General features: G+C 42.6%; 3 protein-coding genes across 4 annotated transcripts in view; 1 reads left to right on the forward strand and 2 right to left on the reverse strand.

Annotated features, from left to right (window-relative positions):
• SNX22 (sorting nexin 22) overlaps window positions 1-9,543 on the forward strand; it is a 51,913-nt gene extending 42,370 nt beyond the window's left edge. The window contains exons 6-7 of one of the 2 annotated variants that reach the window (XM_077264006.1): window positions 5,419-5,486; window positions 8,129-9,054. In XM_077264006.1, the coding sequence (XP_077120121.1) occupies window positions 5,419-5,486; window positions 8,129-8,241 (181 nt within the window). In that variant the 3' untranslated portion in view covers window positions 8,242-9,054. Of the gene's footprint in view, window positions 1-5,418; window positions 5,487-8,128 lie in introns of both variants that reach the window. The other variant, XM_077264007.1, reaches the window with a different exon arrangement.
• The window catches only part of PPIB (peptidylprolyl isomerase B), a 40,192-nt gene continuing 23,684 nt past the window's right edge, over window positions 9,368-25,875 (reverse strand). The window contains exons 2-5 of the mRNA XM_077264004.1: window positions 15,658-15,771; window positions 12,208-12,301; window positions 10,495-10,679; window positions 9,368-9,801 (exon numbers count right to left, since the gene is read on the reverse strand). Coding sequence (XP_077120119.1) covers window positions 9,679-9,801; window positions 10,495-10,679; window positions 12,208-12,301; window positions 15,658-15,771 — 516 coding nt within the window. The 3' untranslated portion in view covers window positions 9,368-9,678. The remainder of the gene's footprint in view (window positions 9,802-10,494; window positions 10,680-12,207; window positions 12,302-15,657; window positions 15,772-25,875) is intronic.
• LOC143775641 (uncharacterized) lies at window positions 23,366-24,906 on the reverse strand. The gene is made up of 3 exons (XM_077264008.1): window positions 24,768-24,906; window positions 24,527-24,674; window positions 23,366-24,447 (listed from the first exon to the last, which is right to left on the reverse strand). The coding sequence occupies exon 3, from the start codon at window positions 24,423-24,425 to the stop codon at window positions 23,793-23,795; it is 633 nt and encodes a 210-aa protein (XP_077120123.1). The 5' UTR covers window positions 24,426-24,447; window positions 24,527-24,674; window positions 24,768-24,906; the 3' UTR covers window positions 23,366-23,792.

Consider the following 25,875-nt stretch of genomic DNA (forward strand, 5'->3'; position numbering starts at 1 on the left):
CCTGCGCATTGATCATTATGGAGTTAATAGGGCTCTGTTTGCACCATTGTCAAGTCTTGAACTGCCTTGAACTAGTGCCCTGAAAACCACCTCCTGGCATTCGTGGCTCTACTTTTGATTAGCCGGCATGTCAAACTTACATATGCGTCACATCACAACAATGACGTTGAGCCAGGCTGGCTAATCAAGAGTAGAGTCATGGATACCGGGAGATAGGCAGCCCTCAGGGCGTAGTGCAGACTAAACTGGTACCATGTGGCTTTATGGCTTTGTTTTAAAATAAAACAATAAAAAAAATGAAACCTACACATATTTGGTATCCCGCCTTCAGAATCGCCCGATCTATCAATAAAAAAAAGGATTAACCTGATCGCTAAACAGCGTAGCGAGAAAAAAAAAATTTGAAACTCCAGAATTAAGTTTTTTTGGTTGCCGCAACATTGCATTAAAATGCAATAACGGGCGATCAAAAGAACATATCTGCACCAAAATGGTATCATTAAAAACGTCAGATCGGCACGCAAAAAATAAGCCCTCACCTGACCCCAGATCACAAAAAATGGAGACGCTACGGGTATTGGAAAATTGCGCAAATTTTTATTTATTTATTTTTTTTTAAGCAAAGTTTGTATTTTTTTTTTTTTACCACTAAGACACCAAACATGTATAGGTTACGTTTTATCTATGAACTCGCAATGACCTGGAGAATGAAAATGACAGGTCAGTTTTAGCATTTAGTGAACCTAGCAAAGAAGCCAAACAAAAAACCAGTGTGGGATTGCACTTTTTTGCAATTTCACCGCACTTGGAATTTGTTTCCCGTTTTCTAGTACACGACATGCTAAAACCAATGATGTCGTTCAAAAGTGCAACTTGTCCCGCAAAAAACAAGCCCTCACATCAGGGCTGTGGAGTCGGAGTCGTGGAGTCGGTTAGTTTTGGTTGGAGTCGGAGTCGGTAGAAATGTACCGACTCCAGCTTTAAAAAAATGTATTAATATTTCATAATTGAACTTTCATATGAATTTTATAAATGTTACTCAAATATATATGTTCTATCAAACTATGAACAACAGTGATAGAGACATTTCTTACTTCTTGTGTGTCACTGTTCTCCACTGCCCTAATCTAATATTATACTTGGTTAACCTCATGCTGCCCCAACCCCCCTACTTACAATGTATGAAACTGAAAGTGAAAATGTGTTGCAAATTCTTAGTAGTAAAGCTCCTCCTCTAGACTAGATGTTTACTAGGTGTGCGTCTTCCAAGCATCTCACAGCTGCTACTCAGAAGAGGAAGACTGTAAGAAGTATTATCCTTTCAACAAATTTTGCATCAGTTAACTGTGAGTACATGAGGAATAACAGTATTACTGACCACTATATCAGTTGTACGACCTGGCAATAATTTTGTACAATTGTTTTTAGGAAAAACAATTGTCATTTGGATTGTGAATGCAGAATTAAAAACCTGAGAATGTCAAAGAAGCGTCACATTAAATCAGCTGTATTTGAACATTTCACCATCACTCAAGATAGAAAACATTATGTCTGTCAGTGTATGACAAATGATCCAGACGAAAACAAATGCTGTGAAGCCAAGATCAGTGCATATTCAGGCAAAGATAAAAATGCTCCTACCAGAGCTTCTAATCTAAAGAGACATTTACAGCGCTTTCATCCAGAAGTACTGAAAGCAGTGGATGAGAGACTGCATCCAAACCAATGAACCAGTGCCCAGCTCTTCCAGCCAAAAGAGCAGAGAACTTTGCAGTCATCAGTTGCAAGATATTTTGTCAGTGACAAAGTTACTGTGACAATGACAGTAGATACATTTAAAAAACAGATCATAGAGCTTGTTGTAAAGGATAGTGTGCCTATTTCATTATAGCACGGTGGCGCAGTGGTTAGCACAGCAGCCTTGCAGCGCTGGAGTCCTGGGTTCAAGCCCCACTAAGGACAACATCTGCAAAGAGTTTGTATGTTCTCTCCGTGTTTGCGTGGGTTTCCTCCCACATTCCAAAGACATACTGATAGGGAATTTAGATTGTGAGCCCCAACGGGGACAGCGACGATAATGTGTGCAAACTGTAAAGCGCTGCGGAATTTGTTAGCGCTATATAAAAATAAAGATTATTATTATTATTTTCAGTACCAGCTTTTATGTGTCTGAATGGGGAAATGGCCCGCAAGCTTGGTGTTTCTCTGGAGAGAGAGAGTATTAGAAAATTAGTAATCGAAGAAGCTTTTAAACAAAAGGAAGAACTTAAAAAAACTCTCAAGGGACGCTTTCTGTTTCTTAAAATGGATGCCTGCACACGTCAGAGTGAACTATTTTGCCATCAATGTCCGATTTGTTTGTGACAAAAATGAAATAGTTACAAGACATTGGCAGTAAAAGACACCAAAGCTCATCACACCAGTGAGTTTCTCCAGACTATGAACTTAAAAAAGAGCAAGTTCTTTCTGTCGTAACTGACAATGCTTCAAATATGATAAGTACTATTAACTAATGAATGAGAGTAATGATGGTGACCAGCAGCTAGAAGAACATTCTGGGTCCACAGACACAGAAATGTTTGAAATAGAGGAACACAATATTGTAACTGAGGAGCAAACTGAAGTTGCTTCAGATGAACAGCAACATGATAGTTTAGATGATCTTGTTGAAACTGTGTCAATACGTTCTCTCATTCATCACATGCGCTGTGTTGTGCATACGCTACAGCTGGCTATAAGAGACAGTCTGCAAGAAGGACATGCTGCTGCACTGATTGGCAAGGTGAGAAAATTGGCTACTGTTGCCAGAACCCCTAAAGTTGACTCAATTTTGAAGAGACATGCTGGAAAAGGGGCAATTACTGATCAAGCCACACGATGGGGCAGTACTTACTTAATGATTCAGCACTTGGTTGAACTGAAAACCTTTCTTGTAGACATGGCTAACCCTCAACTGACGCTAAATGAAAGTCAGTGGAATCAGGTGACTGGGCTGGAAAAATTGCTGGAGCACCCATTTACAGTGACTAAAATATTACAAGCAGAGGACTTAACTCCAGGTATTTTCTTAAAGGAGTGGAAGAACCTGATGTTTCGCCTGTCCCAAAGAGGAGGGTTAATTGCAAGTGGCATTGCTACATCAATGAAACGGAGAGAGGAGCTATTACAAAATAACATTCTTTTGGCAGCTGTTTATGTAGACCCAATGCATCGGATTCTTCTAGATGATCAACAGCTAACTAAAGGAAAAGAAGCTCTGTCTGAAATAGCAGTAAGGATGAAAGGGTTGCAGAACAGTCAGGAGGAACAAGAAGAATTTGGTCGTCCTGCCACATCTTCACCCTCATCAACTGATGAAGAATTTAATTTCGAAAAATATTTGGATCACAAGGACCGTGCAAAGCGTTCCCGCATAGAAGAAGAGTCATCCCCATCAAAGAACACAGCCAGTACATTTCAGCAGAATCTTTCATGTGCACTAAAGGAAATTGAGAAATTTGACCGTTCATCAAAAATAACAGTGCAACAAGCGATTCCTCTGTATCCTGACATTGTCAGAGATGTTGCCCGAGTGGTTACTGCTTTGCCACCAACCCAAGTTAGTGTAGAGAGGTTGTTCTCTGCTCTCAAAATAATTAGATCAGATTTGAGGGCATCCATGAAGGAGGATCTGACAGAGGCAATACTTTTTCTGAGGACAAATTTATAGATTTCTTCTTATTAACTGCATAACAGTGTTTATTGCATATTTACTTACAAGAGTTTAGAAAAGTTTATAAAAGTTATTTGCTATATTCTAGTTGTATTCTACTAAATATAGTGTTTGCTCTAAGTGGTCTGATTACTTATATGATGGTGAGAAACTGAATAAGCACGATGTTAATATTTTACAACAGTAAATTTATTGTTACGAATTGGCCGTTTATGAAGGAGTCTGAGTCGGAACCTGATAAAATCCAGGAGTCGGAGTCGCAACTGTGGCTTACTGACTCCACAGCCCTGATGGCCATATTGACGGAAAAATAAAAAAAGTTATGGCTCTGGGAAAGAGGGGAGTGAAAAATGAGAACGTAAAAACGGAAAAGGGCAAGGTCGTGAAGGGGTTAATGTGCGCTAGTTTCTCTAATATTTAGTACTGCAGATACATGTCCCATATTGACACATTATATAGTAAACTCAGATCCGCTTTTTTTAATTCCCTAATTGAGGTGGTATTATATATTCATTATGTAATAATTTCCAGCTTTATGGTATTACATATAAATGTGTTTTGTGAGTATGAATTATCACTTGTCTAGTGGTTCAGTGATCTGCTTAATCCAGTGTGCCATCTAGTGGTCACACATGTCATTTCAGCCAACATAATTTGGCAAGAGTCTTGTCTCCAAAGTGAGACGCCTATAGTTAACGTTCTAGAATGGGAGAGTTTATTTCCTTGTTCAGTCCGGTAAACAAAAAGCGGCACACAGATGAGCGTTTTATGCATCTTTGAACCTTTTCTGCCATTATTTAAATCGAACAAAAGCGGTTAACCTTGAAGGTATGAAGGTACCTAACATTTGGTGGCGCACAGGAGCCTACTTCAGTTTTAAAATCTATAAGACTAAATAAAAATGCACCAAATACATTGCTCCTATGACATTTCACTCTTTATGATGGTATGTAGCCAATGGGGAAACCAACAAGCCGCTTGGACTGAGGATACAGGGTGAGGGTAGTACATTGAACCCATTGCTCTGGGTGATAAAGAAAAAGCTACCTCTTATGATCATGTGATTTTTTTTTTTTGTGGGTGAAACGGCTGTTACCCTGCAAAAATCAAAGAATTGTTTTTAATAGGCAATGTGGAACCGCTGTCTGGCCTCAGCATAAGTCTCATACAGCGGTCACTATAGTGAGACTGAATATTCCTAAGAATCGGGGGCAGGTAGTTTACACCCGAAACTACGACATTGAAGGTTTAATGTACTTAAAAGGAAACCTGTCAGCAGGTATGTACTATGCCATCTGAGAGCAGCAAGATGTAGAGGCACAGACCCTGTGTCGCCCACTGAGCTGCTAGCTGCAATTTGCCTAAAATCCCTTTTCTTTCTGCTGCAGCAGAAAGAACACACAGCACTGATTGCCTGTATGTGGTGTACACCGAAAACAGCTGCCAGTCAGTGATGGGAGAGCTATTATACAGAGCTCATGAGTATGGAGGACTACCTGGCAGCAGGCTTAGTAGTCTTCTATGGATAATCTTCTGCTGGTAAAATGGTGATGAAATCCAAACTACAGCAAGCGGCCCAGGGATGACACCACTAGAAACAGGGTCTCTGAGGGGGGGGGGTTTGGGGAGTAACTATGCCACAGCTGCAATGTCTGTAGCCAGTCATAATTTCACAATATTGACATTCATCCCCACTTCCTTTGCAGTTCACAATTAGCACACAAGGCAGTAGTAGGATTTTACAAGGATCTGTACATTTTTCCTCCAGATACAGGTAAGAAATGGACCATTAATAAAGTCGTTGTGTTAAATCATTCATTCATTTGATATATATACACATCCTTTTCATTCCTGTATAAAGCAAATGCCCTTTTTTTTTGTTCGAGAAAATGTGCATCTTCATTTTACTGCCTGTTTTTAGTGTCCCTTTAAAGTATATTAAACAAAGAAAATGCACAAAAATACCTCTGATTTCTGGGTTAACTTTTTTACTGTTAAAACTGAGAATATTTGGCCCACCCTGTAAAGCATACCACTATCAGAACCATCTTCTGGCTTGTACCTACAACAAAAAAAAGTGAAATTCCTATGTGGATAGAGCCATACTAAAGTAAAAAGTAGCACAACAGGGCAACAACCATTGTAGATAGTATGGCATTGCTCCCCTAGCCGGGTTGTGTCAGGCACTATTACTGTGCCGGTCTAGTTGCTGGCTGCTCCATATGGTGGAATGAAACCAGCAGTAAATACAGTGGTAGAAAGGGCTAGACTGATAATTCTGCTGCGCTGCTGGTCAACATTTCCAGTGGCGATTATGGTATTGAACGAAAATTTTTTTTTTTTTTTTTTAAATTATGCACTTCAGAGTTGAACAAATCTAAACTTAGATTAATAAAATTGCTCTTTATTCAATAACCTCTTCTCCATCGGAAATCTTCTTGACCAGCAGCGTAGCATAATTCAGTCTATCCTTATTATTGCGAAAAGCTTTCCGCACCACAATGGCCCCAAGCATACCTCCAAATCAATACAAGTATGGTTTTGCCAGAAGATCAGCATTTTGGAATGGCTCAGCCAGAGCCCAGACCTGAATCCAACTGAAAATCTTTGCGTGCCCTGCAGTACTGTACACAGGAGATGCCCTCCCAATCTGATCGCTTTGGAGTTCTGCTACAAGGAAGAGGGGGCAAAGATTGCCAATGCATTCAGCCTTTCTGGGTTGGGGTCTAAGTCAAACTAGTACTTTGTTCAAGTATCCTTTAGGGTATGTGCACACGCTGCGGATCTGCAGCTGTGGATCTGCAGCAGTTTTCAATGTGTTGTACAGTACCATGTAAACCTATGGAAAACAAAATCCGCAGTGCACATGGTGCGGAAAAAAAACGTGAGGAAACGTAGCGTTGTTTATTCCGCAGCATGTCAATTCTTTGTGCGGATTTTGCAGCGGTTTACACCTGCACCATAATAGGAATCCGCAGCTGTAAAACTGCAGGTGAAATCCGCACAAAAACCACGGTACGGTAATTCTGCAGTGCGGTTTACCCACAGATTTACCAAAATCAGTCCAGAAAAATCTGCAGAGTAATCCACAGCGTGTGCACATACCCTTAAGGGTTTGCATATTTAGGCAACTTTTTTATTATTCCACTCAAATTGCTTTGTTTCTCAATGGATTTGACATTAGTTGATGATAAAGGTTCTAAAATGAGGATTGTTGGTATTATTATTTTTTTAACATGGCAATGTGGCATTTGACCAGGGGTATGTAACTTTTTTCTACAGCCTCTGTATTTCTTTTCTCAATTCAGCCTTATTTTTACTAAAAAATGCGCTTATCGATATTCTATAAAACTACTATATTAAACTAATATCCTGGCAACCTGTAAAGTTAGGGTATGTGTCCACGTTCAGGATTGCATCAGGATTTGGTCAGGATTTTTCATCAGTTTTTGTAAGCCAAAACCAGGAGTGGAACAATTAGAGGAAAAGTATAATAGAAACATATGCTCCTCTTTTGCATTTATCACCCACTCCTGGTTTTGGCTTACAAATACTGATGAAAAATCCTGACCAAATCCTGATGCAATCCTGAACGTGGACACATACCCTAAGGGTATGTTTCCACGTTCAGGAAACGCTGCGTTTTTCTGCTGCGTCAAAAACGCAGCGTCCAGATGTTACAGCATAGTGGATGGGATTTTATGAAATCCAGACTCCACTATGCGTTTAAAAACGCATGCGTTTTTGCCGCGAAAACGCATGCGTTGTGCGTTTTTTCAAAACACTGCATGTTGCTACTATGAGCAAAACACGCAGGTACACCGCAGGTGACCTGCCAGTGACCTCAGGTGCAGTTTTGGTCAGGATTTTACTTGCATAAAATCCTGACCAAAGACTGATGCAATCCTGAACGTGGAGACATACCCTAAGGGTATGTTTCCACGGTCAGGAAATGCTGCTTTTTTGACGCTGCGCAGAGCTGCAGCGTCAAAAAAGCAGCGTCCAGATGTTCCAGCATAGTGGAGGGGATTTTATGAAATCCCGTCTCCACTCTGCGTGGAAACCCGCACGCGGCGGCCCTGCGACTCCGGACATGCTGCGCGTCTTTTCAGATCGCAGCATGTCCGTACACCTTCGGGGACGCAGCGTCCCCGCAAGGCATATCACAGGGCGCTATGGGAGCGAGCGATCATCCCGGATGTGAAGAGTTAACACATCCGGCATGATCGCGTCCCAGGAAGGGGGCGGGGCTTAGCGCCGAGCGGCTTCGCCGCTGTGGCGATACCGCCGCCCCTCCGTACCGTGGAGCCATACCCTAAGGGGTCCATTAGTAAACATCTGAAAACTGCTCTAGTGTAGAAGTCCTAGCTCATCAGCAGAAAGGCATATTTGACTGTATTTGTTTTTATGTGTTAGATATGCTTGAGGACGTCGTGTTACAAGGAGTAATTCAAGGACTTTACCAGCAGACTCACAAGAAGCCTCCTGCAGCCAAGCAAGTGTTATCTACAAGCCACCGTGTTCCATGAGCGATAAGACCATCATTCCATGTGGACCTGTAAAGCCTACTTTTTCTGTCTGTAACATAAGTGGATAATGCTTATATTGAGAAATATGGATTCTGTGATTGAAGCACATCATGTTCAGACAAGAACCTGCAAAGCTGGATGTTACCCCCTCTGGTATCATGTCCTGTAACATTGGAGAAGCAGATAAATTATGGCATTATTAGATGGAAACCATATTCAGCACCATGTTGTACAAACAGGAGAAAGTCTTGAGTGTATGTGACCTTGGTGGACTGAATTTAGTTTCAGGATATTTTTCCTATTTTCAGAAAGCAAATGTCAATTATGGTGACACCTTCAGACATTGGAGAGATGACAAATGAATTCCGTATGAGTGAAGCACCATATTGTAATGACACGATGCAATGTAACTTGACATTTTTCAGAAAGCAAAGTAATTTACAGCAGACACGGCTTCTCCAGAAGACACTAGGACACTATCACGTGGAGAACCTATAAAGCGCAGCGTATGGACATCTGAGATCCTAGTGAACCATGACCGCTGTACTGTGGCCTGTGGATTACACAGATTGTGTCGCAGAAATCCTAACACTATAGTAAAGCAGAAATTTATGTTCAAATTTTTTTTTTATGGCCAAAATGTGAAACTGACAACACTTATGTACCTTTTAAATGGTAATGTGGATTTTAATAGATTTTTTTTGTGGACCAATTACAATGTGTTTACATTTTATTTTCCCTTGACACAGTCTATGAACTACAGAAGTACTTGTAAGTTTGGGCTAATACAAAATAAAAATGGGGTAAAAGATTTCTGAAAGCTTAAAGGTGACTTACAATAATGCTATAGAAAACCATTTAATAGAAAATGAAGCTCAAGCGTTTGTCAAGCAAGAACCCATACCTATTAACATATCAGCAATTCTCAAGACAAATTGGAACTGCCCATTGACATATTCCATTTCAACTGCTGCAATCTGATTGCCCCGGTTTGATAGTGACAGATCTGGGAAAGATCTTCTCTGCTTACTTGTCCCATCAGTGTGCAGTGAATAAGATTAGTTTTGCAATGGGGCTCTTTACCACTGAGCCAACACAGCATAGCAATATTAATCATAACCAATAGTTTTTGTAGAAACCAGTTTATTTCAAGGAATTGTACACATTTCTTATGTTTTCCCCAACCCAATTTGGACACAATAAACAGGAGGTGGGTGGAATGTGTAAGTTGGTATACTGGGAGCTCCAACAGTGTTGGGCAGCATATTGTTTTGGTCACTTCTAGATCAGTTCTGAGCTACACAGACATCCCTGTATAGATGGCAAAGAGCTTTGTGCCCGTCACAGAATAAAGGCAACTGGTTAAACATATCCTCGAGCTCCAAGTGATCCAGTGATGGAAGAGCGATTTCTGGTATAGCTGGCACTGCAATAAGTTTACTCTTTAGCAATTCCAAATGGCTTTTCCACATCAATCTTGCCACAGTTTGCAATAACCACATCTTTAAGAGGCTTGTCTCGGGAATCTGTTTTGGTGGCTTCAATCTTCCTCACCACATCCTGAAATAAGACAAGATCGTACAGAAATGAAAACCTAAAACTCACAAAAGGAATGTAGTACTTAATGGTGTGAGCTTAGTGAATGAACCATGATCTAATATACATCTACTGCAATTTCCACATGTTACATAATTGCTATGAAAATTAACAGGGACTGAAATACAAAAGTCATGGCGAGTGCACTACAGCTGCTCTGTCTGATAGTAGAGGGTCCCACACTAGGTTATATGGATAGGTGGAGTCCTACTGGAACAACACCATTAAGAAAAGATCTAGGTTGCATTTTTGTTTCCTCATTAAATTCTTGTTGCTTATGTCGCTCCAACACATTCCACAGCGCTCGGACTATACAAATATTGAGCAAGGGAAATATACTTGAATATCCATTGTGGACGCTTCAGCAATCTATCATGGCTGAGCCAGTGGCAGGTGACAACAATGGCTGCAGAGAAGGACCACTGGAAAAATCTCTCCTCTTAATCAGCAGGGAATTCGGTGGTGTTATTATTGAGTTGAATTTTGACTTTTTATTTTGAACCCATCTGAGGAGCTTTGCACATTTTTGGTTTTACTCCAAAAGAAAGAAAAAAAAAAGTATAGGGACTGAATTCTAAACTTTGTTCCAAATATCGCAAAGTATCCTCACATAGTAACTAATTTGTTCAGAAATGTATCTGTATTTAATCATCTTACCTCTCCTTCCAGAACTTTGCCAAATACCACATGTCTTCCATCCAACCAAGTAGTTTTAACGGTAGTGATGAAAAACTGGGAACCGTTTGTGTCCTTTCCAGCATTGGCCATGCTCACCCAGAATGGACCGTAGTGTTTTAGCTTGAAGTTTTCATCGGGGAATCTATCTCCATAAATGCTTTTTCCTATATTAGAAGTAGAAGATGACGGTTCTAGCCACTGTAAAAAGCTCGTCAAAGATCAGAAAAACAGAACTTATTGCATTCAGTACAGAGACATCTATACTGGTTGGATGTGGCGTCTCAAATACCTGACTGACATTTACTCCCTTAGTAAAGTACCTAAAGGTAAAGACTACAAGTCCAATTTCCGATAGATATTTTCTAGATCACCTTTCGCAGTAAACATAAAACTGTCCCAAAATCCCAGTGAATCCTCGCGTACACTTGGAAGTGCGCAGCTTCTTCTGGGCTTGGTCGGATGTGCCAAACGGATATGACGACAGTACACCGTCTATGCCACAAAATACACTGGCTTTCCAAGCCTTTAAATCTCACATCACTGGATTTTACACTAAGGGTACGTTCACACAGGACTTTTTTGCTGCTTTTTTTTATGCTAATTTAGGTGCGTTTTTGGTGCGTTTTTTTGGGTACGTTCACACAGGACTTTTTTGCTGCAGATTTTTGCTGCAGATTTTTGCTGCTTTTTTTATGCCAATTTTCAGCTGCTAGGACACCTCACAATGGCTCTTCACACCTCACAATGGCTCTTCACACCTTACTACCAGGAACTCCCTCACAATAGATCACAATCAGGACACCTCACAATGGCTCACAATCAGGACACCTCACAATGGCTCACAATGGCTCTTCACACCTCACTAACCACACCCCTAAGCTCTTGGCTGTGAGATCCCTTCCTACTGGCCATGATTTTCTGCACAAAAAAAGCAGCAAATAAGGCTACATGCGTTTTTTCAGCGTTTTTTTCATCACCCATTCAAGTCAAAGGGTGAAAAAACGCTGCAAAAACGCAGCAAAAACGCTGAAAGAAGTGACATGCCCTATGTCCAAAAAAAGCAGCAAAGCAGAAAATACTGATCAAACAAAAAACCAACGTGTGTGCATGAGATTTCTGAAATCTCATAGGCTTTACTGGTACTGTAAAAAGCAGCTGAAAATTAGCATAAAAAAACGCAGCAAAAAAAGCAGCAAAAAAGTCCTGTGTGAACGTACCCTAAAGTAGTCTTTTTTTGTATGAATCACTGAGTGCCAACTAAATTTCCTTTTTATGTCTTTTATGCCTTTTTAAGGTTTTAAAGGCCACATTCAGACATTTAGTATCTGGTCAGTATTTTATATCAGTATGTGTAAGCCAAGACCAGGAGTGGGTGATAATACAGAAGTGGTGACGTGTTTCTATTAGACTTTTCTCTGATTGTTCCATTCCTGGTTTTGACTTACACATACTGAGGTAAAATACTGAATGTGACCTAACTCTTCAAAACCATACCTAAATGGAGGACAGGAGACCACTGCATCCATGCAGGGAATGAACAACAGGCAGTTGTGCAAGTGCATGATTCTCACCATGTACCTGTAAGGAGGCTGCAGATAGTCTGGCACGGTAAGTATTACTTTAAATCAACTCGCAATACCTTATTGAAAATAAATTAAAAAAAGTATTATACATTTTTTCCTGTTTACTGACCTCCAGTTCCATCTCCTCGTGTGAAATCGCCTCCCTGAATCATGAAGTCTTTGATCACACGGTGGAACATGCTGCTCTTATAGCCAAACCCTTTCTGTAAGAAAATAAAGAAGCCATTCAGATACATTGGACCCTGCATCCAAAAACAGAATAGCAAATATTATTAACTCTTGGCAACTCCTTAAAGTGAACCCATCAGCCAGATAGTGCACAGTAGCCTGCAGACAGTGTCAGGTCGGCGTCGTTATACTAATTACAATGGTACCTTGGTGATGAAATCCGTCTTGTGGTTGTTGTTTAACTCAAAACTGAAAATAAAGATTAATGATATGCCCATGCTCCGGGACGGCCTGTGTGTGTGTGGGAGGGGTATCTGTGTGTTTAGGCATTCATCAGTATGGCTTCTGACAGGTTACTGATCCCTCAGTGATCAGCCCCCTAGTTTACATACTGAATGTATGTTTTGCAAAAAAAATCCATGTCCATTTAATTATTTTATTTGGTGATTTTTTTCTGAATAAATTTTATTTACTCTCAAAATGGCACCAGCTGCGTCTGCGCAGTAACATCTATTGGCGATCCGATAGAGCCTACTGCGCAAGCACCGCCATCTCTTGGTGGAGACAACTTTTTTTTTTTTTTCCAGTATGTAAACTAGGGGGCAGGTCAGTGAAGGATCAGTGACCTGTCAGCATTCTGCATTATGAATATACAATCAGAGCACTACATGAAGACCCCGACAGGCCGCCCCACAGCACGAGCACATCATTAACTGAAAATAAAGATGATATAACAACCACAAGACGGATTTCATCAACCCAGGTATCATTGTAATCAGTATAACAGCGACGACCTGACACTGTCTGTATGTTACTGTGCACAATCCTGCTGACAGCATCCCTTTAAGAGAGAAGGTGAATAAAAATGAACAACTTCATTGTCCAAGTGAGTAAATAGAAATTTATTTCAGCTGCAGGAAAAAAAAAAAAAAAAGGTGTAATATCAGTAAATGTTATTCCTTGAATATGGAAAAACTACAGTATTCCAATCCTTTCTGTATTACAGGGGCTGTGTAACAACCTTTTCTCAATTGCCATGTCCCCCCTTATAAAATAGCAGTCTATACTGATTAGGTGCCAGCGGCGTTCCAGTGATGACAATACTGGCTCTCCCAGGGCTCGCATGACGTTATGTTGCAGGAGTCTCGCAGCCACTTTAGTCTTGTATTCTTCAGATGAAACTGACACCCAGAAGAAGCTGCTGCTCTTTGGGCCCTAAGGCAAGTATAGGCTGATATTTCATAAGGAGGAATACAGCAATTGAGAAGGGGTTGTCCAGTTGTGGCCCACCCCTTTAATTGCGCTTAATAGCTCTGCTTGCAGCATTCAAAAGGAACTTTCAAAATTTTCCAATGGAAAAGCTTAGCTTATCTAACTAACCATCAAATCTTTTTAAAGGATACCCATCATTTCAGAATCAGAAGTTTGATTGGTGGGGGTCAAGGTGTTGAGATGCTACTTGATCACTAGACTGGAGCAGAGCCAGTCCTAACTAGTAACTCAGCGATGTCTGCACTTTCAGACATAGAATAACAGATATACTTTAAGAATGCCATAGGCAAGAGATTTATCTGCAAATCATTATCTAAGACCTTTTCTTTCAATAATATCTGCATTTAATGTGTATGCACTAGGGAGGGAAAGACCTGCCCCCAGGACTGTTTCAAGGTACCGTATATACTCGAGTATAAGCCGAGATTTTCAGCCCAAATTTTTGGGCTGAAAGTGCCCCTCTCGGCTTATAATCGAGTCACGGTCGGCAGCAGGGTCAGCGGGTGAGAGAGGTCTGTCGCATACTCACCTAGTCCTGGCGCTCCCCCTGCCTGTCACACTGTCTTCGGTGCCGCAGCTCTTCCCCTGTTCAGCGGTCACGTGGGACCGCTCATTAAAGTTATGAATATGGACTCCACTCCCATAGGGGCGGAGCCGCATATTCATTTCTCTAATGAGCGGTGCCAGTGACCGCTGACAGAGGAAGAGGCTGCGGCACCCGAAGACAGTGTGACAGGCAGGGGGAGCGCCAGGAGCGCCGGGACTAGGAGAGTATTTTATATTCACCTGTCCACGTTCCACCCGCCGGGCGCTGCTCCGTCTTCCGCGTCCTCTTGCAGTGACTGTGCAGGTCAGAGGGCGCGATGACGTACTAGTGTGCGCGCCACCCTCTGCCTGAACAGTCAGTGGGGAGAGACGCCGAGACGGGAAGCTGAGGAGCTGCAAGCAAGAGAGGGGAGTGTGTTTTTTTTTTTTTACTGCAGCAGCAGCAGCGTTATATATGGCACAGCTTTATAAGGAGCATCTATGGGGCCATAATGAACGGTGCAGAGCATTCTATATGGCACAACTATATATGGATCATCTATGGGGCAATAATCAACGGTATGGAGCATTATATATGGCACAGCTTTATATGGAACCTCCTTTGGGGCAATAATGAACGGTATTGAACCTCCTTTGGGGCAATAATGAACGGTATGGAGCATCTATTTTTATTTTTGAAATTCACCGGTAGCTGCTGTATTTTCCACCCTAGGCTTATACTCGAGTCAATAAGTTTTCCCAGTTTTTTGTGGCAAAATTAGGGGGGTCGGCTTATACTCGAGTATATACGGTATTTTGGACAAATTGCAAAATCGATTATTTCTGCAGTTACAGCACCAAGAACTAAAAGAGCCACCTTGTCAGAATGCAGCATTAGTGCTGCACAAGGTGGCTCTTTTAGTTACAAACGCCTGAGGGGGGTGGGGGTGACAGGTTCCCTTTAAGAAGTTCATCTGCAGTTTGGAGCTCAGACCTTTTCTGCAGTATTTCTGCATTCATAAGAAGGCTTCATTCAGATGTCTGTGAATCCTGTGCATGTTCTTTCTGGGTTTCTCACACTTAGAACTTGTACCTATTATAGTCTATGGGGCTGTTCACATGTCCGTGTTTGTGTGGTCTTCAAAAAGTCATTGAGACATGTCCATTTTTGAGTCATATATCAAAATTAGCCATACAAGTCTGTGGGTAAGTGAAAACCATGGACAGTACATGAATGGCATTTGTAAAGGGGTTTTCCACCTTTGGGGGCATTTTTTTCACCAACCAAACTTCAGGTTACCGGAGCAAAAAAATCATAATTTTTGCTGTTGGTTTTCATTAAAGCTTTTGCACTGATTGCCTTCTATAGGAGATGTGTTGCACAGTATATTGCTAGATAATGAGTTATCTATGAATGCCTTAGCCTATTAGGACAGTCTTATGGAGCATGTGCAACGCTTGTCTTCTTCTGAGCTTCTATCGGCTGATTTCTGGCCTCATTATTTTTGTGTGATCGCAGACCTTGTGCCGGTCTAGGAAGGAGCATGGACACTGCACGAGGACACGTCTGTATACTCTCTCCTTCAGTTCTCACCTCTCCGGTTGCAAGTGCAACAAAGTTATCGACAGTCTTGGGAACAGTTTTGCCAAAAAGTCCAAAGACTACACGTCCAACCTCTTCATCTCCGATTTTGATATCAAAGAACACCTTTAGAGAGAAGGTCAAGAAAACAAGTCAGCGTCCAAAATCACACATTTATCGGGAGGTGGGCAAGGAAGGCACTTGATAACATTGATCCGGACATGACATTTACAGCCTACAATTCAGTGTACTCCGCGTTCATTCTTCACATGTAATGATTGTTCTATACATCACATTTTATCTGCCAATCAGTGTCACTTCCATCATTCTTATCCTAATCTGTGAATAAGACCAGGCTCGTGATACAAGCTTAACCTTTAGGACATGTTAATATTTTTTTCTAGACGGTGCGCTATGATTCAGGTCTGCCCATAAAAATAGTCCTAACACTAAAGCAGTTTATTAAAATAAATATAACAGGATACAAATAAAAGGTCAGATCATGCCACCTCCTAAATGGCCTCCATTTATCAAAGCTTTACAAGAAGCCAAAAACCAAATCAATTATTAGGCTGTGCATGAAAACATGGGAAGCCTTTTCGGGCACAAGTGGTCTCAATATAGATATAGGAGAACCCAAATAAATGTGTCGTCCAGCTGTAAATAAAGGATCTTTAGCCCAAATTAATAGAGGACTAAACCGCTCTGGTCTTTTATACTCCGAAGCAGAAGTCCCTCCTTAATGGATATTTTAATGAAACACAGGCGCCTCTTCAAAACTAATATTTTGCAACTCAACTCTTTCCTAATATAATGGCGTTGTCCGAGACTGTAGATATTTAGTGCTGAGCTTATGAAAATGTTTTTGGCTATTTTCTACTGATAAAAGCAAAATGTAACATTTTACTAATTAAAGGTTATGTTTTAACACCACTTTCTTGTTGCTGACCAGTAAGAGAAGTCTAGTTGCAAAGGCCCAATGGCTCAGGAGGTCCGCAGTTATACGAGTCACCCTGCATTTATTAGTGTTATTCACCCTTTAGGCCAGGTGCCCACGATCGCTTTGGACACATCGCATGTTCACTGCACCCAAAGCGCTGCCATCTATTGAATGCAGAAAAATCCGAATGTGTCCACTGAACCGTGCGCATTTAATACATTTGATTGATGCAATTTGTGTAGCAAAGACTCGTGTCTCCGCAAGAGAAAATGACATGCTGAGGTCTGGAAAGACGCGCCGCATGTCAGTGTCCGTGGGTGACCCACGGGTCTAGAAATCACAACCACTATGATGTAACATCTGGCCGCTGCGTCACACCCGTAAACCCTTAGAGAAATTCATGTCCCCTGAGTTACCTAGCAGAGCGCGTTACAGAATAAATGCTGTTAAGAAGTCTTCTGCTAACTCTCCTGGAAGCAAAAATATAGCATGGAGTTTTTGCAGCCCTACTAAGGCTATGTTCACACGTTGCATTTTTGCTGCATTCTTTTATGCAAATTAAAAGCTGCTTTTCACAGTACCAGCAAAAGCTATGAGATTTCAGAAATCTCAGTGAAAGAGTGAAACTTTTTTATGTATATTACATAAATATTACATGAGTTTTTATTGCTGTTTTTGTGTTGTCTCTTGTGCGTGTTGATAAAGATTAGTGCCCCCCCAAAAAAAGCATGATTTAAATTCCCTAGGTTGTTGCATAAAAAAAAACGCAGCAAAAAATGATACCTGCATTTTTTTGCTGCATTTTTGCACTACCCATTGTTTTCAATGAGTGAAAAGACGCTCCAAATATGCAGAAAAAAAACGCTAACAGAAGTGACATGCTGCAGTTTGCAAAAACGCAGCAGTTCTCAAAATCAGTCAGGAAAATAAAACCAATGTGTGTACATGAGATTTCTGATAACTTAGGGTACGTGGCCACGTCCAGGAACTGCAGCGAGTTTGGTGCTGCGTATTTAAGCTGCATCAAACCCTCAGCGGCCAGATGTTACAGCCTAGTCCACAGACGCCCCCGGATCACCCGCAGAGACGGAAATGCAGCACGTCTTTCCATACCGCAGCATGTCAATTTCCAAACACTAGTCTTCGGAAGAGAAATTACATCAATAGAATGTATTGGATGCGGTAAATGCACATGGTTCAGTGATCACATGCGGATTCACCTGCGTTCAATAGACGGCCATGCATTGGGAAAAAGCGAACATACGCTGCATCCAAAGAGCTGCCAGTTTCAGATCGTGGGCACCCGGCCTTAGACTTTGCTGATACTGTAAAATGTAGCTTAAAATTTGAATTAAAAAAAAAAAAAAAAGTGCAAAAACGCTTTATTGCCAAGAGAGCAGGTTTTGCCTGCAGAAAAAAAAAATGCAGTAAAAATGCAACGTATGAACATAGCTGCTCAATGGTAATTAGGCTAAGGGAAGCAAAACTAATTATTTCTAAAGTTGTCATTAATGTGACTAGGCATACAATCAGTTGCCTAAACCAGACACCCCCTAACCCCTGCTCGGACTGTATGTCATGTCCTCCCAGCTCCGCTATTAAAATAGGAAGAGAGTCATGTATACGGACACTTTGAAATAAGTAGATAAGAATTAGAAGGGTCTCTGTGATTATTTAAAAAAAAAAAAAAAAAGTTTTTTTTTTTAATTTACACATTAAACAGCACTACTTTTGTCCATTGGCTGCAAATTATATTACAGCTTAGTCCTATTTATTTCAATGAGCTGCAGTACCAAACACAGCCAATGGATGTGGGTGGCACTGTTCTTTCAGAAGGTAGAACCATGGATCTACTCAGAGACCCACTAAGTAATATCACTACTCTGAGGATATCCTGCTTGATAAGGCAAGTAAAACTGATCAGTGAAATCCACTACCCTGAATTGTAGGGCTGACCAATGTAAGGGCTTGTGCACACGCTGCAGATTCCATTGCGGAATTTTCCGCAGCAGATTTGATTAATCCGCAGTGCAAAACCGCTGCGGTTTTTCCTGCGGATTTATCGCGGTTTCTATTGCGGTTTTACACCTGCAGTTTTCTATTGGAGCAGGTGTAAAACCGCTGCGGATTCTGCACAAAGAATTGACATGCTGCAGAAAATAAACCGCTGCGTTTTTTTCCGCAGCATGTGCACTGCGGATTTGATTTCCCATAGCTTTACATGGTACTGTAAATGCATGGGAAACCGCTGCGGATCCGTAGCTGCGGAAACGCTGTGGATCCACAGCAAAATCTGCAGCGTGTGAACATACCCTAAGCTCAGGAATAAAAGTTGTGGGACACTACCAGAAAGGAATAATGATGTCGCTACCTTCACATTGTTTAGAAGTGACTATCTGCAGAGAGTTAGGACTGGTCTCAGGTCTATGGCCGGCTTTATCCCATCCTGACCGCATATAATGAAGCTAATAATGTGAGTAGATGGCACAATTATAGCGCGCCGCCTCCTGTAGTGAACAGAATAGGGCGATACATGGAGACTCCATCTTGTGCACTCTTCAGCTCACGCACACAGTCACACATGCTCGCCATAGACTTCATTGCTGGCCAGGAATCAGGCTGCTTACTGAGGGAATGTTCACACTAAGGCTACTTTCACACACAGCATATTTGCTGCGTATTTTTACGCGCGCGTATTTTGCTGCTGCTTTACCTGCGTTTTTTTACGCAGGCAAAAAACGCAGCTGCTTTCACACACTGCGTTTTTTGCTGCGTTTTTTGCAGCTGCGTTTTTTTCAGCATTGTGTACTGAAACTAAAGTTTGTTTGAAAAAAAAAAAAAAGGGGGAAAAAAAAAGAGTCATTGAGGTCATTTCCTGTCTTTATGACTCAGAATACAATACACACTGGAGTTAACATCATGTCGATTCTGCCAGCTGCAATGGCCTTGAGCCAAAGACGCCTCAGCAAGCGGAACAGACATCAGCTGGGGATCATTATGATTGCTGAAGTCCTTCGCCGCAGACTGGTAGGTACCATGGATGTGACTACTAGCTGTTTCCGTGCGGTGTGTCTCGTCTCTGTCTCCCCCAGTGCATGTTTGGAAAGTATTCACCTCAGTTGTTTAATCACTATAAAGCGCCCGTCACACGGCACAATATCGCTGGTGACATCGCTAATAACTCCAGATGTTTTCATCGCTCATGTGACGTATGAGCGACGTTGGCCCGTGTGACAGGGCGCAGCAACCAGCGATTTGTTTTCTTGTTCGCTGATCGCTGGTTGATGATCATGAGCATTTCACTGGCAATAATTGAGTGTGGCAAAGTGTGCATCGCTGCGTGTGACAGGAGCTCAGCGATGTATTTTGTGCGATCTGCCATTCTGGAGATAGGGCTCGCTAGATCGCCCACAGCATCGCTGCTGCGTCGCATAGGAGTCCCTATGAGCGATATTGATAGGTGTGACGGGAAGCAAGCGATAATTTTACATCGCTCTATCGACTTCCCGTCAGCCTCTTCGCGCACAATATCGCAAGCAATATCGTGACGTGTGATGCCCGCTTATTAAGGTATAATTTTTTTTTAGGCACGTAAACAGCCAAAAAGGATTTGGGTGCATCCCATTCTGGAAGAACGTGACGAGAAGGGAACTTTTCAAAACCTATATCAGGACTTAAGAACGTAAGTTTGTACCCTGTTGGCCCCTAAAAATGTTTGGTCGGAAACATGCACCTTTTCTTCCAAAGCATGTTTTATTGCAACCTACTATCTTCCCCTTGCATCCCCCAATAGGGTATCCCTATAATCTCCTTCTTTGTAAGGGAACCTATAATATTATTTTTCCGGTACTCCACATTGTTTGCTGTACGTTATTCCTGACACTCCTGTGAGTTCTTCTACCATAGATATAGAGTGCCTTCTATTCAGCAGTTCCCCTCGTAGTATATCTGATTTCTAGGGGGTGTCCTCTATTCATGGCAAGTGGGTGTTATGTAATGTGTATTGTTTTGTTTTTTTTTTTTTTTTCCATTATCAATGTACAAAATCAAAATAGATATGTACTTATCTACATCATTTTTGATCCAAAAATGTTTCCTACAGCTTTCCAGACCGATTCCAGCGGTTCACACGAATGAACATTCAGGATTTCGATCGCCTGCTGAATATAGTTTGTGAAGACTTGACTTTCCAGGATACGAGGATGCGGCAAGCGATCTCTGCGGAACAACGGCTGCTCATCACCTTGCGGTAAGTATAGTCATTAACGTAGAGTCGAACCTCAATCTGCGAGTTCCTCGCAGTCCGAGTTTCTTGAAAGACGAGTTTACTATCTGGCCAAAATCTGCTTCGATCAGCAAGCAGACTTCGGTCAGCGAGCAAATCTCGCCTCCCAATGTGCCCGCCATCAGCGCTGATGGCGCGGCAGTATATGCCGCTCCATCAGCTGCTGAGTGCGCCCCGGCAACAGAGCTGCTGAGCGCGGCTGGATATACCGCGCACGTCAGCTGCTGAGCATGCCCGGGCGCTGACTGAAGATCCACTCACCTGTCTTCAGTCTCCCCCGGGTCCAGCGATGTCTTATCCGGAGCGCAGCGCTGAGTATAATAATCACATCGTACGGCTAGGACCAGTGGTGATGTCAGAGGACATGTGACTTGTCAGATGACCGATCACATGTCCCCTGACATCACCACAGGTCCTGGCCGTACGATGTGCTTATTAAACTCACCTCTGCGCTCCTGAGAAGACATCGCTGGACCCGTGGGAGACTGAAGACAGGTGAGATGCCCTTATACTCACCCCGCTGCGCTCTGCTGGATGAAGACAGGTGAGTATGAGCATCTGGGGGCAGGCATGTAGCAGAGCCGGCTGTGTCCCTGCCCCCAGATGAGGTGTAGAACCGATCGTCTGCGTTTCAATGATTTCTTATGGAAATCATTGACTGTCCTGGAACGGATTATGCTCGTAGACCGAGGTGCAACTATATTCATGTTCCTACAACTGCCATATTAGATCACTTTTTATAAAACCAGGCTTGAAGCACATGATGGCAGTGACATAGGTTTATTTTTTTAAAACTGTTGTGTGTAGCTGGTCAGCAGTGTCATGTTTTAGATAGAAAGGAAGATGTAGGTAGCTTCAATTAGAAAGGTAGCCCTTTTTTTTTTTTTTTAAATTACAGGATGTGTTGGTATTTTTTGTATGACTTTTGGGTTTCAGATTCTAAATTGTGTTTAGAAATTTGTTTACTATATAGTGTCCTTTTTCTTTTTTAGATTTCTGGCCACAGGAGAGAGCTACACATCACTGCACTTTCAATTCCGGGTTGGTATATCCACCATCTCCGGAATTGTGAGGAGCACATGTGACGTGCTTTGGAAAAAATTGCAGCCCATCGTGATGCCTTCCCCAACCGAGGAGACTTGGCTACAGGTTGCAGCAGGCTTTCAAGCTGTAGCCAATTTCCCAAACTGTGTGGGAGCACTGGATGGCAAACATGTAAGGGTGCAGAAGCCACCAGGATCTGGATCAGTGTACTTCAATTATAAAAAGTACTGTTCCGTGGTCCTCATGGCAGTGGCTGATGCACATTACAAGTTTGTCTCCATTGATGTTGGTGCACCAGGCAGTTGTGGGGATTCGGGGGTATTTGGAAGATCAGAGCTTGGTCAGCAAATTTTTCAAAATCACGGAACGCTCCCAGCCCCACAACCTCTGCCGGGTTCCACAGATCCAGTACCCTTCGTGTTGGTATCGGATGAGGCTTTTCCTCTGAAGCCAAACCTGCTGCGCCCATACCCACGGAGGGGACTGAATACCCAGCAGAGCATATTTAACTATCGGCTGAGCCGGGCACGTAGATATGTGGAGTGCGCCTTCGGAATCCTGAGTAGTCAGTGGAGGGTGTTACACACAACTATCCAGTTGGAGGAGGAAACAGTTGGCAGTGTAATTAGAGCCTGCTGTGTTCTTCACAACTTTATGAGAGAACATGCATCCGAACCTGTAGATGAAACACAGCAGGCAGACCTTACTCCTTTCTTCTACATGTCAGCTGGTCGTCCATGCAACTCAGGTGTTAGTGTGAGGGAAACCTTCGCTAACTATTTTCAGAGTCCCGAAGGTGCCGTGCCCTGGCAATACTTCTGTGTTGGTGTTGAGCAGCTGGACCCGCAGAGAGCCCAAGGAGAAAGTCCCACACCAACTTCATAGGAATTCAAGTCCCAGCAGCGATGAACATGTTGGCGCCATTTTTTGCCATGGTCGACAAATCAAAGAAGCAGACTACATCATAGTTAAAAGTTCAAATATTTATTTGTAGTAACTGTCAAAATTGAAAAACTTTTCTAATAAAATTTAGAATAGAATGATTTGTTGTTTTTTTTTTTTGTTATTAACAAAATTCCACACGGAAACACTGTAAACATCCCCAAAATGGGATTATAAACCTGTGGATGTCCAAGTCCACTCATTAATTGCCGCCAGGAGGGCATGCTTCCAGCTTTCATTAGTATTGCGCAAGGCCCTTTCCTCGTCACCACTGACGGTGAGTCATTCGGCACTTGCGCAACACTAATCAGAGCTGGAAACATGCCCTCTTGGCGGAAACTGAGGAGTGGACTTGGACATCATGGCGTTCTCAAAATGAAAAGCCTCTAAACATCACAAACTTTTTATTAAAAAAAATTTAACTAACATGTTGATGTCTAAGTCCACTCATTAATTGCCGCCAGGAGGGCATGCTTCCAGCTTTCATTAGTATTGCGCAAGGCCCTTTCCTCGTCACCACTGACGGTGAGTCATTCGGCACTTGCGCAACACTAATCAGAGCTGGAAACATGCCCTCTTGGCGGAAACTGAGGAGTGGACTTGGACATCATGGCGTTTTAAACATGAAAAGCAACATTATGCCTACTGGTCCTCATATAGGCTTTGTGAATATGAGTAGTAGCTCCAGTCTGGATAACATCCCCAAAATGGGATTATAAACCTGTGGATGTCCAAGTCCACTCATTAATTGCCGCCAGGAGGGCATGCTTCCAGCTTTCATTAGTATTGCGCAAGGCCCTTTCCTCGTCACCACTGACGGTGAGTCATTCGGCACTTGCGCAACACTTATCAGAGCTGGAAACATGCCCTCTTGGCGGAAACTGAGGAGTGGACTTGGACATCATGGCGTTTTAAACATGAAAAGCAACATTATGCCTACTGGTCCTCATATAGGCTTTGTGAATATGAGTAGTAGCTCCAGTCTGGATGGTGTTCTTCAGACTGGGCTACTACTCTGGATGTTGGTGCACCTGCAGCAGCACTTGGAGCAGATGGCAGAGGTCTATTGAATGCTGCTGCAGGTGCAAGAGGAGTCGGCGTCGGTGGATGCCAGATGTGGTTTAGTGAACAAACCATTTCTTCAAAGGTTGGATTTATATGCGGATACTTCTTAAAACATGTCACCGCCATTGAAATATACGTCATGCAGGAGTCCTGGACCTCGGGGGACAGAGTACGCATTCTGGAAGCTAGAGTGGTTCCATATGCTGAGAATTGATCCTCTTCAGGTTGGCGATCAATTAGAGAAATTGCCCTTGCCAAGGCAGCCGTCTCCTCATCCTCCTTTGAAGAGCCTCTTTTCCTCTTCCTCTGTGTTGAGGCTGGAGGTGGAGGTGGTGTTGGTGGCGGTGGTGGCGGCGGCGATGCCAATGAACTAGTCTCGGAGAGGGGCAGATCATCATTTTGGGTAGAAGGGTCAGGCCTTGGCTCATTTGGAAGAGAGCTGGTAGCAGGCTGTGAAGCATGTTCATACACTGGAGTTGTTGCTGTGGCCGGGATTTCGGTCATCGGCTGGACATTGCCTATGGTTCTGTAAAGAGAAACATCAAAACAATAGTTTTAATACATTTTATTTTCTATTCAAAATTAAAGACGTTACTGATACTTACGGTCGGTAATGTAGACTGCCGCTTAAAAATTGGAGTTCCTGTTCAAAACGCCCTTGAGAAGCAGGTGCCGCAGAGCCACTTGGTGCTTCTGACCGTGACCGTGTAAATCTGTCCCTCACCGACCTCCAGCGGGTTCTCAAGGCTGAAACTAAAAAGTGAAAAATTGAACCTATTAATATACTATTCAACTACATACAGACAAGAAATTCAAAAATACTCCTCCAAAATGGAAAATATTTACCAATTTCTTTTTGCCGCTCCTTTGTGTATGACTCGTACAGGGGATAGAGGGTGACACAGACCTTGTGCCAGGAAGCAGTTTTTGTATATTTGTTGGAAAACTCCCGGCACCCCTTATCCCAAAGACATGGGAAGTTTTGAACCTAAAAAAGGTAAAACATTAACTACTAGTTATACACACAAAATTTGACAAACTTGATAGAGGCAGAAAAAGTAACACAGGCTGCTGAGGAATGACAACCCCAACTGCTTGTTATTACCTTCACACGCATACGGGACACACACGCACAGGGGACACACACGCACAGGGGACAGAAAATCCGGTGAAGAGCGTTTTTTTAATAAATATTTTGCTAGGTTTAAAACTAAATTGGAAATAAATAGGGATTCAACGCAGGGCGCAGAGAACGCAGCAAGTTGCGTATCTAAGTGCCACGTATCACGTATTTCGGTGCCACGTGCCAAGTATTTAAGTGCCACGTATTTAAGTGCCACGTATGTAAGTGCCACGTATGTAAGTGCCACGTGCCACGTATGTAAGTGCCACGTATGTAAGTGCCACGTATGTAAGTGCCACGTGCCACGTATGTAAGTGCCACGTATGTAAGTGCCACGTGCCACGTATGTAAGTGCCACGTATGTAAGTGCCACGTATGTAAGTGCCACGTATGTAAGTGCCACGTATGTAAGTGCCACGTATGTAAGTGCCACGTATGTAAGTGCCACGTGCCACGTATGTAAGTGCCACGTATGTAAGTGCCACGTATGTAAGTGCCACGTATGTAAGTGCCACGTGCCACGTATGTAAGTGCCACGTATGTAAGTGCCACGTATGCAAGTGCCACGTATGTAAGTGCCACGTGCCACGTATGTAAGTGCCACGTATGTAAGTGCCACGTATGTAAGTGCCACGTGCCACGTATGTAAGTGCCACGTATGTAAGTGCCACGTATGTAAGTGCCACGTATGTAAGTGCCACGTATGTAAGTGCCACGTATGTAAGTGCCACGTATGTAAGTGCCACGTGCCACGTATGTAAGTGCCACGTATGTAAGTGCCACGTATGTAAGTGCCACGTATGTAAGTGCCACGTGCCACGTATGTAAGTG

This window comes from Ranitomeya variabilis, chromosome 5 (assembly GCF_051348905.1).
Source record: "Ranitomeya variabilis isolate aRanVar5 chromosome 5, aRanVar5.hap1, whole genome shotgun sequence".
In the NCBI taxonomy this organism is placed as follows: domain Eukaryota; kingdom Metazoa; phylum Chordata; class Amphibia; order Anura; family Dendrobatidae; genus Ranitomeya; species Ranitomeya variabilis.

Coding starts and splice junctions, on each gene's coding strand:
- LOC143775641 (XM_077264008.1), bottom strand. CDS start 24,425: ATGACCGAAATCCCGGCCACAGCAACAACTCCAGTGTATGAACATGCT.